General features: G+C 33.9%; 1 protein-coding gene across 1 annotated transcript in view; it reads left to right on the forward strand.

The window, feature by feature from the left end:
- The window catches only part of LOC126889413 (neuronal PAS domain-containing protein 2), a 35365-nt gene extending 22117 nt beyond the window's left edge, over positions 1–13248 (forward strand). Inside the window, exons 5-7 of the mRNA XM_050657676.1 lie at positions 1324–1430; positions 2457–2598; positions 11178–13248. Of these exons, the coding sequence (XP_050513633.1) occupies positions 1324–1430; positions 2457–2598; positions 11178–12504 (1576 nt within the window). The 3' untranslated portion in view covers positions 12505–13248. The remainder of the gene's footprint in view (positions 1–1323; positions 1431–2456; positions 2599–11177) is intronic.
- The last annotated feature ends 338 nt before the right edge of the window (positions 13249–13586 follow it).

The following is a 13586-nucleotide window of genomic DNA, read 5'->3' on the forward strand; positions in this document are numbered from 1 at the left end:
GGGTGTCAAATTTAAACTTTTTTTTATTTATTATTGAATATTTCCTGACAGGTATGAGATAACAACATGAAATTTGGTATGTGGGAGTTTTTAGGGTCGAGAAAACTAAATTCCCTACCAAAAATGATGTATTGCCCAGAGGGCGCTACATACGCTTTTCAGCACTCATTTAATACGTTCAATTTTTTTTATCCCTCACTCTGCATAATTTTGACATTCAAATTTTTATTCTTCTATTAGTTTTACTAAAAAAAGGTATACTTCTCTCATCTCCCTAAACTCAACCGTTTTCGAGATAAACGCATTTTAAATCTGCGATACACCATCATTTTTAGCATAATACCATTGTAGTTACACCCGAAAAATAACTTAAAACCATAATAATTGTGCCAGTTCTCAAATTTATGTCATTGCATCGCAAATTCCATTTGAAGAAATTTGCTATACATTTTTGGATAATTTTATGGTTTTAAGTTATTTTCCGGGTGTAACTACAATGATATTATGCTAAAAATGATGGTGTATCGCAGATTTAAAATGCGTTTATCTCGAAAACGGTTGAGTTTAGGGAGATGAAAGAAGTATACCTTTTTTTAGTAAAACTAATAGGAGAATAAAAATTTTAATGTCAAAATTATACAGAGTAAGGGATAAAAAAATTGCACGTAATAAATGAGTGCTGAAAGGCGTATGTGGCGCCCTCTGGGCAATACATAATTTTTGGTAGAGAATTTAGTTTTCTCGACCCAAGAAGCCCCCACATACCAAATTTCATGTTGTTATCTCATACCTGTCAGGAAATGTTCAATAATAAATAAAAAAAAAGTTTAACTTTGACACCCTGTATCTCGGTTATTATAAACTTTGTACTAAGGTAAGTTAGCTTAAATCGGCCTATTTTAACCTCAGGAACCTGATGCAAGATGTTTCTATGTGTCATGTTCATGTCAATTTTTCCAGGGTTTTAATCCATTTTCTTTTCTAGCTTAACTCAGCTTTTTGAGTTGCTCCACAGTTATCTGTTTCGTTCCTAAAAGGCTCAACAGCGTATAGAGTTTCGTAGGGTTTCTTTGAACGTAATACCTTCACATTTCGTGTTCTTGGCGAAATCCGGCACAATATATTCTTCCTCTTTAGTGATACTAAAGAGGAGTTAGTTACTAGTTTTGGTTGTGGCCCAGATTGGTAACGGAGAATGGCCAATACACTCCTTAGTCTTTTTATCGTTTCTCATGTTTCATCCAGTTCGTAAAGAACATAACAATGAATATGTATAAAATTTACATATAATTTTGTGTGTTTTAACTATTTTTTCTTTTTTAGAGGTAAAATGTTATTAGGATATTCAGACAATGAACTGGCAAATATGGGAGGTTATGACTTAGTACATTTCGATGACTTAGCATATGTGGCCAGTGCCCATCAGGAACGTAAGTATTTATAAAATTTCTAAATATTTCTTTATCAGAACGGCAGATGCGTTTAAAATGTTGTTCTAATGAAGTTTCTAAAAGTCAAATAAATCCTTAAAATTGTTTAAAAAATAGCCGAAAGATTATTAAAAACTATTTAGAAGTTAAATTCGATTCATTCTTACCACATGGTCAGCCAATTCTGCTTGAGTTTGGCATAGAAGCATTCTTGATATACACCTGTGTTAAATCGAAAATAATATATCATCTACATAAATGCATCCTTTTTTTTTTGGGAGAATTTGATGGTTAATACATTGATACACTTACTTCATCGGTTTGGATGGCTTCTAGTGTTATTGGGCCAGATTGTCCTGGAAAATAAATTTGCTGAGTATAGCTGAAAACTTCTACAAAGTCTACAAGTGTTCGGGGTTCTCAAAAAGTCCAGAAAGTTCTTCACCCACTCATTCAAAAAATCCTAGTAGGTTCTAAAAGATCTTCGTGAACCATCGATAATCTTTCACATTTCATTCATGGCAAGTTTTTTGGATATTTTGCATTCTGATCTGGAACTGTCGAGAATATTTCATATTCCATTCATGGCAAGTTTTTTGGATATTTCGCATTCTGAAATTTTCCAAAATAGTCCAAAAACAGCATTCTTGACTTAGGTTTACCTACTAGGTCCAAAGTAAAAAAAAATTCAAATTGAAGAGTCTCAGATGTAGAATCCACCATTAAAATGGTAAATAGTAATTTAAATCTGAGACTTTTCATGTTAAAAGTTCTTTCTGGTGCATCCTTAATCTGCTACTTTAACAAATTATAAGACCACAGACGACGAATATAGAAAACAAAAAGGATTCCTTGCAATCACATTCCGTTTTCATTCGTCTCGGAAAAGGACAGAAGCGATTGTGCATCCCTCTGAATCAAAAACAAGCAAAACCATAATTTACTTATTCAGTTCAAGCACGGTGAATAATTAATGTTAGAAATTATTTTATTTAAATAATGAAATTAACTTTAATTCATTTTTAGTTTTAAAAACTGGAGCTTCTGGTATGATAGCCTACAGATTTCAGAATAAAGATGGACAATGGCAATGGTTGCAGACTAGTTCAAGGCTAGTGTACAAAAATTCTAAACCTGATTTCGTCATAAGCACACATCGACCCTTAATGTAAGTTTTATTTGTTATTATTTAACTAAACTGCTCGTCAAAAGTTAGGGATATTGGAATATTATGCTCATTTTCGTAGTTGATTTTTTCGTGAACAGATTAACGGATTTCGCTAATTTTTTTTTATTAATATTGTTCTGAAGCTATTTTCTTGTGGCATTTTTTGCAATTAACTAGTTTGTATGGGAAATAAGCCACAATTTTACTAAATAAATGATTTTATTAACGTTTAATTTATTTTATTAACTAGTTACTTTTTTTTATTATTTTAGATTTTTTTTTAGTATTTACACAGTTGTAACTCAAACTTCTTTTTTGTACTTATAAAATACTATAAAATTAAAAGATTAAAATTTAAGAATGTACCTGAAAAAACCGAAATTCAATCGTGGCCTTGGCCGGAACGACCTTGGGAAAGACTTCACTTGGATTTTATGGGTCCATTTTTGAATAAAAACTTTTTAATAATATTAGATGCTCATAGTAAGTGGATAGAAGTATTTCCCATGAGTTCAATAACTTCTGCCATGACTATAGACGTTCTACGGTTATGTTTTGCATGTTTTGGGTTGCCGTGTCAAATGGTAACCGATAATGGTAGTTCTTTTTGTTCGGATGAGTTTCAAATATTTTAAAAAATAATAATATTGTTCATATTACTACTCCCCCATATCATCCTTCATCTAATGGCGCTGCAGAAAATGCTGTGAAAACACTAAAAAATGCTTAAAAAAATTTTTTAGCTGATAAAAAAAATGTACACCTTAATTTAGCATTAAATAATTTTCTCTTCGATTATCGCTCCACTCCTCATTGCACAACTAAGGCAAGTCCTGCAAAATGAATGTTAAATAGGAACTTAAGGACAAGATTTGACATTTTATTACCAGGTGATCGAAAAAATTTAAGAAATCATGTAACTACAATACAAAATAAACAAAAAATGTATTCTAGCGGTAAGAGATTTTTAGTGTTTCAGCCTGGTGAACAAGTGACTGTGCGCGACTATCGTAAAAAAATACGGTTGAGTGGATGAAAGCCGTAGTTTTAAGGAAAATCGGAAAAGTAACATATATTGTTAAAATTCCTGAACTAAATGATGTTAACTGGAAACGTCATTTGAACCAAATTAAAAAATTTCATATAGTGGAATCTTCACTACTGAGTGGTTCAAATGAAGTTTCTCCTATGGTAGATACTGATGTAAATATTGTAAATAAAGAGAATTTAATTAAAGAAAGTACTGAACGGCCTAAAAGAGTGGTCAAACTCATAGATCGTTTAACGTATGAGTAATTTCTTTTTTATTATTTTGTAAATACTTATATTTGTTTTACTAGTTAAAAATAATTTTTTTTAAGGGGGAGATGTTGGATATTGTAAAGATAGTTTTAGTAGACCACTCTGTAAAACCTAACAACTGTTATCAGAGTAACACATTTCTTATTATTGTAAAAAGTACATTCGCCAAATGAGTATTAAATGAGCCTTCTTTGTAGAAAGATGTGTTTTATTTTAGTAATATATAGTTTGTAATATTCACCCTCAAATTAGGGCTAAAATATATTACAGAAGAAAAGAAATGTTTCCTTATGTTAAGTTTGTACCACCCTGTAGGGAGGACGAGGTACAAATGTTAGTATACATCGGAATCGTATTGTAGTCTTATGTTTTGTGAACATTTTCTTTTTTGAATGTCCTTGATATCTTTAGAAACAAAGAAGATAGGTAGTTTTACTCTTTAACAGGTGTTTTAACTGAACAAAACTAAATTAACAATAAAAAATAACAGTTAACAAAACTTTACAAACAGAAAGGCACATAAAGTAAACAATTCTTATCGACACCTATAAGAGTTATTTGTCGACCAGGTAAGCGGTATGCACAGCGTAATATAAGAGAGACGAGATTGTTTAATGGAGGCCCTGTGATGTTTTGGGGCGGAATTTCCTTGCGAATATGTATGGATTTGGTGTCTACCTGGAGGCTTTTTAAATAGCGAGAGGTACATTACACGGATTTTTTACACATATTTAACACTTTGTTCCTTTCGCACTATATGTAGAAAATAATTTCATCTTACTGGTATGACAAGACATGGCCTCTTCACGTATCGCATGTCGTCAGTTAAAACACATACAAAAGAATAAAACCGTCTAGTTTCTTTGTTATTAAAGATATTAGAGAAATTTTAAAAAAATTGCAAAATATGAGACTACACCATAATATCGATGTATACCTTTGTGTCTTTTCCTCCCTACAAGGCGTCTCAAACTTTTGTTTCAACACATGTTAAACTACAAAACTGTATATTTTCTTTTTTTGTAAAGATATCAGGGACATTCAAAAAACAAAATGTTCACAAAACATAAGGCTACAATACGATTCTGGTGAATACTCACATTTGTACCTCGTCCTCCCTATAGGACGTCTCAAACTTAACATAAGAAAAACATGTCTTTTCTTCCACCCGGTATAAAAACAAAAAAGAAGTTTAGGCAAACCATTGCACAACTGTGTAAATACTAAAGAAAAATCTAAAATAATAAAATAAAATTAGCGGAATCCGTTAATCTGTTCTCGAAAAAATCAGCAATGAAAATGAGCATAATTTTCTATATCCCTAACTTTTGACGAGCAGTTTATTTTGTCTACAAACATCAAACCACATGTATGTAGTAAAGTTTGTGATTTTGCATTATTTATAGTGACGTAATATGTATGTTTTTTGACGTGTGTATTAATATTACCAGAGTATGGTAAAGAAATCATTTCAATATTTGTTGGTGGAGTACCTACCATCCACAATCACTATTTCGTTAGTTTTCTAAATTTAGCGTGGCCGAAATTAGCACTAGCCAAGCGTGGTGTTTTCATGGCTTAAATACCAAAAAGTAATTTCCATGAAAGATGAAACTATCGAACGGCCTTCGGTCTCCGGCGGCTCCAACATCCCCAACCAAGATAGTGATTGAAACAGGTTTCTAATCTCCGAACAAAATCAGACCACCACAAAGAGCGACAAATGCATATACATATTAGGTACATCATACATCATACAACTTATATCGGACCAGAAGATGATAAAACTGGAGGTAGAGCTAAAATCAATATAATCCGACATCAACATCATCAGCGAAATAAAACGAAGAGGTGAAGCCCAGCTTACTCTTGAACCAGGACATCTATTTCATTTTAAAGAAGAAGAAGACACGTCAAGTGGTGCAGTAGGATGCATTATACATAGCATGAGACCAATAATTGTATACCTCATCTTCAAACTAGCTCCAGACTGCTCCAACAACTGAGGCATTTGAAGATAAAGGATGAACAATTTGAAGAATTTTATGAAGACCTAAAAACAGCATTATATGCTACAACAGCATATTATACAATAATTATAGGCGACTTTAATGTGAAACTTTAATTTAAACAAGATGATGCAGAAGTAGTAATGGAGAAGTATGGATATGGCGCAGTGGCGGCCGGTCAGGGTCGGCAGGGTCGGCAGTGCCGACCCACACATTTATAGATATAGATTTTTTAAATATTTGTATCTGTGAAATAAAAAAAAATCTATCAGATAATACAGACTAAATTTTATTCATGGTTTTTAAAATAATTTGATCAATCCGAGCGTTAAGTGATCCCTGCGCATAACAGACTTCTCAAAAAATGAATGATCCGAGCCATTTATCTGACTTTTCGGCTAGCCGTCCCTAACATCCGTAGCTTGACAATTTACACGTAAAACTCAACGACATAAGTCGATGAGCAAGCGAACATTACTTCTCTCCGTGTGCAATAGCAGATACGGCATGGCAGGTTAAGCGCCAAGTACGTGGCCAAGTACGGCACATTTCGGTCTGCCGGTCGGTGTTTCATTTGGAAGCATGCATCGGTAGAAATTGTCAAAAATAATCACGCCGTTTTACGTCGTTTAATTGATATTGTAATTTTTTTAAGTTGTCAGGAATTATCATTTAGTGGACATGATGGATCGAAGCATTTGTTAAAAATCAAAATAATTGTAGAGAATTAATAAAACTGTTTTAGAAATACCTATTTACTTTCTGATTCGAAGTGTATTCGTAATACAGAATGAACTAATACATATAATCAAATAGTTAAATTTTGAATAACGTTGTTGAATCTGAGATTTAGAAAACCATTTGCTTTTCACTGAAAGTAGATGAAACTTCTTCCACAATTATCAATTATTTTGTTCGATACGCGTTACGTGGTAATATTTATGAGAGGTTTTTAGGTTTTAGAGATGTGAGTAAAAGCAATAAGGCAGAATATATTTTTGGTGTTTTAAAGAACAGATTCAAATTTTTTGATACCAAAAATAAATTGGTAGGGCAAACTGGGGCAATCTTATGACGGCGTTGCTGTGATGAGTGGTGAATTGAATAGTCTCCAGGCAAAAGTTAAAACTATTGCATCACAAGCTTTATTTACTCACTATTATGCGCATATAATGAATTTAGTTTTACATGATACGTGTAAAAAAATAAAGAATATCGTCTTTTCTTGCCAGTTTAGCTCACCTAAACGGATTACTGCTTTAGAACAAATTTGTTTCGAAAAAAAAAAAGCGAACAGTTTGTCAGACGCGATGAAATTTTAAATCTCGGTTAGTTTTATCTAAGCAGATTATCTCTTATAGTTTTAGTATCTGTAGAAGATGTTCGTGAACAGCTTTTGGAAGTTTTTGATTTTATTATCGAAGGCGATGATTTTGAAAGTGGCGATACCTCGATCCGTGAAGCAATCGGTTTGAGAACTTTATTAAATACTAATGACTCTTTCAATATTTTTTTAAATATTTTTAAGACAGAGTTTGCCCAAGATATTCCTTGTTGTTCAAAATCAGTCAACTGACATTATTTATTCTAAAAATAGAATACGAAAGCTGGTGCAAAATCTCAGAGATTTTCGTAATGATAGTAGTTTCCAATATATTACGCAGTGACGTTTTGGATTCGCTTGATATTTCCGAACCACCCCAAAAAAGACAACGACATGATACATATCTCGAAAAACGAGTAAGTATATCTTGAAATTTTGGATACCCACTATTTATGCAAATAGATACTCGTTTTTCGAATTTTGAAAATTTGCAAATTTTTGACCTCTTTGACGATTTAAAATTTAAAAGTTACGTTCGCCAAAGAATTTTCAAGATATTTATTATTACAAGTTAGGTACTTAAAAATTATGCTGGTCGAAATATTTTCAGAAAGTGGGATAAGTTGCACAATATGTATGTATAATTCTATGTAGTAAGTACTGCAATTCATTACAACAAACTGTTTATCAATTTTCTTATTACCACCAATTTCTGCCTAAAAAAACGGGATTTACCTTGTCTCAAAAGAATGAACACGTATTGTCGAAACACCATGAAACAAGAGAGAATGTCAAGTACATCAAATAAAAAAAAAGCAAAAAACAACAAAATCTCCTATGATGAATTAAGCCTTTTAGTTTGATGGTATACCTATATGAGGAGACAAAAAAACCTTGCCGACCCTGTCTCCAAGGCCACGAGCCGCCACTGATATGGCGAAAGAAATGAACTAGAGCAAAGACTCTTACATCTTACACCACGAAAATTTATCCGAGATTAACTCTTTTTTCGATAAAAAGCCTCAGCGTAATTGGACATGGATAAGCCAAGTTGACAGTGTCAAAAATGAGATAGATTTTATCATAACGAAGAGATAAAAAATAATTAAAGACATTGAAGTACTCAACAAATTTTCGATAGGAAGCGACCACAGATTAATCCGAGTAAAAATACGATTAAATGTCAAATTGAAAAGAACCAAGATAATCTTGAAGACACAAAAGAAGAAATGGATTCCCCCAGAAAACTACCACCTCTATAAAGATACACTATTAACTAGATATATACAAGACTTAGAAAGCGAAAGAACGTATTGAACAAGCAAATAAGGCATAACGAAGACACTAAAATCGTGTAGGGTGTCTCTCTGACACCGAATCCCAAACGAAGAAATACGTCGTAGAACAGAAACAACAGATACTATTGATAAAATTGTGTCGCTAAAATGGAATTAGGTTGGACACATCTCCATATTATCAGACAACTGATGGACAAAACGTATTGTCAAGTTGAGGCCAAGAGAAGAAACACTACGGAGCAGAGGACGCCCACCAGCCAGATGGATTGACGACCTGAAGTGTGTTAGTAATAACTGCATGCAAGCCCAGAAAGAGATGGAAAGAGCTGGGGGAGGCCTATGTCGAGTAGTGGACGCGTACAATACAAGTTAATATATACACACCCAAGCTTATATGGAATCACCATGTATTTCAAAGTAATATTTATTTCTTTTGAAAAAACTTGTTATTGCTGCGAAGAATAAAGGTGTTTATTGAAAATAAACAAATATATAAGACAATCGGATAGTACAGCTCGGTACGGTATAGGTTATTTGCTTGAGTTGCAAATTGAACGAAAATAAATAAGCTAACTTTTGCGCCCAAAAACGAAAATATGCCTGATGTGGGGTTATAGAACTTACAACGAGGAATGATTATTGGTCTTGTGGAGAAAGTAATGTTCTCAGAGGGACATAGCTGTAGAGCTAGGCGTAATACAGGGCGTTCTGTTCAAACAGGATAGGAACTAGGAAAGCTCAAAAATAAAGCAAGGGAAAGTCGCCAAAAGTAATAACGGCTCTCCAAGATCGTTTAATTGTCCAATCAGCTGGAAGACACACAACCATTTCTCACCAGCAGCTCCAAAGGCAGATTTTGGAAGCTACAGGTGTAACTGTTTCAGTTGAAACGATAAAGAGAAGAGTTCGTACGAATAAGTATACAGCAGGAGACAGTTATGGGGTCTTCACCGCCAAAACTGGAACTTTGGAAATTGACAAAAATGTGCTATTTTCAAAAAAAGTCAGGATTTGTGTAAAATCAGATGACCCATGAAATCGTCTACTTAGAGGTCGAGGAAGATAAGCAAGATCTAAGCAGATCTATTCACAAATATACCAGGCGAAGTGTAATGTTCTGGAGAGGAATGGTGATCCGTAAAAAACTCCTTTAATTTTCATCCAATCAACTTTAACTGCTCACAGGTATGTTGATAACCTGGTATTCAGGCTCTGGAAAGGTGCAACAGGAGAAAATTTAATTTTATTGCATGATAATGGACCTCTACATACCATTAGAGTGACTACAGACATCATTGAAGCAGAAGGTATCCCTTGTTTGGAGTGGCCGGCTTGCTCACCCGAGCTTAATCCTATAGAGTATTTGTGGGATATACTTAAAAGAAAAATTAGAGCTCGCCGTGATAATCCAAAACACCGCACGGCTAGTACAAGCTGCTCTTAAAGGATGCAGCAACCTACCACAACAAAATGTTGATAATTTGATTAGGAGCGTGCCCACGCAAACTGAAGCTTGCTTAAGGACTAGAGGTGATAAAACTGACTACCACAAAATACAAAAAAAAATAATTTAAACATTATTCGTTTTACATTGAACTTTTGCATGCTATTGACTTTAAAACAACTACTTTCAATTTGTTTGTTAAATACTTTATTTAATTGTTATGTATTTGTTATGAAATTGCTTTAGAATAAATATTGTTTGACTTCGTGTGTTCATTTTTTTTTAAATTCGCACGAAATGGTAAGAAAATCAGATGATTCCATATAAGTTTGGGTGTGTGTGTATATATGTTATAAATAAATTAAATTATAAATTAAAAGTTATAAATACTTGGGAACTTTAATAAACGAAACTGGAGACCAAAACAATGAAATAAAAAGACGTATCGAAATTGCCAGGGCCACCTTCATAAAGATGAGAAAATTCTTCTGCAACAGAGATATAAGCATCCCTCTACGATTAAGAATGCTAAGTGGCTACGTATTTAACACGCTATTATACGGTGTAGAGGCCTGGACTCTCAAACAGAACAACATAAAAAATATTGAAAGTTTCGAGATGTGGTGCTACCGTCGAATGCTGAAGATAAGTTGGGTTGAAAGAATCACAAATCTTGAAGTAATACGAAGGATAGGAAGAGACCCAGAAATTTTATTAACGATAAAACGAAGAAAACTCGAGTATTTGGGTCACCTGATGAGAGGTCATAAATACGCATTACTTCAAAATATAATGCAAGGAAAAATAGAAGGAAAACGGAATCCAGGCCGTAGAAGAATGTCGTGGATGCGGAATTTGAGAGAGTGGTTTGGCTGCACCACTAATGAACTTTTTAGGTCAGCTGTAAACAAAGTCAGGGTAGCCTTGATGATTTCCAATCTCCGATAGGAGTGGCACAAGAAGAAGAGTATATATGTATTGACAAATATTGTGTAGTGCTGTACAACAACAATAGTAGTTGTTGGAAAACAAAGGACCTTCAAGCCAATAATCGTCTTTTCATTAAAAGGATCGACTTAAAACATTCAAATCATTTTAGCACTCAAATCCTTTCTTTGAACCCTTCGTTAAATATATAGTTATTAAATACCAAACGGTAAACAGCCATCAAAAATAGTACTCATTATTTTTTTTATTTTTAGGGAGGAAGAAGGGCGTGATCTTCTTGGCAAACGTACAATGGACTTTAAAGTGAGCTACCTAGATGCCGGTCTTCCAAATAATTATTTCTCTGAGACGGATCAACTTCTATCCAATACTCCAAATGTTACTCCCCATCCTATACCAACGACTCCATCTAGAGTAAATCGCAGGTACAAGACTCAACTACGAGACTTTCTGTCTACTTGCCGGACAAAACGTAAACTATCGCACAGTTCAAGTGGACAAGTCACTCCTCCTGCTAATTCCAGTGTTGCATCGGCTGTAGTTAGTCCAATGCCTACAGTCGATTACATCACTTCCGATGGTTGTACAGCTGCGTACAACATGTACACTAGTCCGTACTCTTCGGCAACTGCAGAGCACAGTTTGTCTTACATGAGTCACTCCAATTTTCAGCACAGTTTATATCCAACGCCCACAGCACTGGACAATCGTTATTTGACTACCACAGAAAACTTATTTCATCAATATAGGCCACTTACTACGTATTACCCGGAGTATCACCATTCTCCAACCGCTAGTCCTTACGTAGGAAACGGATTCCTTGAAATGCCTTCAAGAACATATGATCCGTCTAGTTCAACACCTAGTCACCACACTACCTATAGAGCCACTGTAATGCCAGTGGACGACAAAATATATTCATGTCAACAAGTTGGTCAACCAACATACGTGGATACTTCCAGGAGCTACGTAGTACCTAACTCCACTAAATGTTTAGATGTCTCCTGGCCTTACTCAGTGAGTCCTTCTTCGGGAATCATTCAGCCAATCCAAGTCATGAGCACACAATTAGATATAAGTCACAAAGAATGCAGCAAAATCAAGCATTCATCAATTGATGCAATGGGAAACCATTCTTCTTCGCCGGTTAACACTGGTCTTATAACACCGAAAATGGAAGATATTAAAACAGATTCAAATATAATCCACCAGTCGGAAAGCCCTAATCACCACATGACTCAAAATTCAGTAACGCCTCAGCATTTTTCCCCTGTGACATCGGTCTCAGAAATGCCGAGGCAGACTGTTTTAATGTGGGGATCTAATCATATACACAACTCTCCAGGATCCACGAACAGATCTCCGGGTGACACCGGAGATTACTCCATTTCGTCTGTACCACCTTCAGAAGGTTGTGATGCTTTAAAAAGTTTAGCGGATATAAGTAATCCCGAAATGTGTAAATGGAATGGAGAGGACAGTAAAGCTGAAACTGTAGTTCAGAATAGTGATTCAGACAGTCCACACCATCATCCCAACCATCACAACCACCATAATTCGCGAGTTGTGATGGTTCTATGATGAATGTGTTTTACTGGCACTGACCAGTATGTACATACTTATATATATTTTTATTAAAATTGCACATAATTTAAAATGTCGCTGGTATTGGCAAAGTCACATAATAACTTGAACATTGGTTTATAAATAATTGCAAAATAAATGTTCCATAGGCGTATACTATCATGAACAAAAAAGGCATATCAATTTCGTGTGATAAAGCCATTTTGGAAAATAATTGCAAATAGTTTGCGGTCTTATAATATAATGTACATACAGGGTGGGGCATTAGTGTGACAAAGTCCAATTACTCGTTTGTCGTAAGAGATACGAAAAAAAGTTATTTAGGTAAAAGTTGGGGCACATATAGTACCATAATTTAAAAATATTTTCAAATATACAGGGTCGTCCGTATTGACAGGGTGACACAAACTTATGTTTTTTTTTAATGGAACACCCTGTATATTTTTACATTTTTGGATTCTCCTCGATGTTTCCTTTCTTAAAATATATGGTTTTATAATATTAAACGAGGTAGTTTAAAAGTTAATTACGTTTTTTTGTTAATTTCGCAGCAAAATCTACACCCTGTAGAATTTTAGTTATTTGACATCAAATTTTTATTTTATGTTCAAAGGATTTTTAATATAGTCTACTATTGTTGAACATTAACAGTATAGCGAAATGTTTAATTTTAGTATACAGGGTGGGTCGAAACTCGGAATGAGTATTTTCTGAGTTTTCTTAAATGGAACACCCTGTATTTAAGTATTGTAATGAAATGATATTTTATGGTACTTTTTTATTTCTTAAGCATTCCCTATACCTAAGTGCTTTAATTTGTAAGTTATTCATGATTCTTTAAGCCAAACATTAATTGTAAGAAAAATTACGTGAAATTTTAATAGGTGGCTGTGAAAATATTTAATCAAAAATAATTTTTGGAAAAGAAAATACATCATAATCTAGTCTGATCCTTAATTTATTACTATTGGATGAAATATCCAAATAAATTCGTAGTTAAGGTTGTTGGTGCGCAAAATATTAATAAAAACATACAATATTCGACCTAGTCGGCTATGACACTAAATTTCCTTAAAAAT

This window comes from Diabrotica virgifera, chromosome 8 (assembly GCF_917563875.1).
Source record: "Diabrotica virgifera virgifera chromosome 8, PGI_DIABVI_V3a".
In the NCBI taxonomy this organism is placed as follows: Eukaryota; Metazoa; Arthropoda; class Insecta; order Coleoptera; family Chrysomelidae; genus Diabrotica; species Diabrotica virgifera.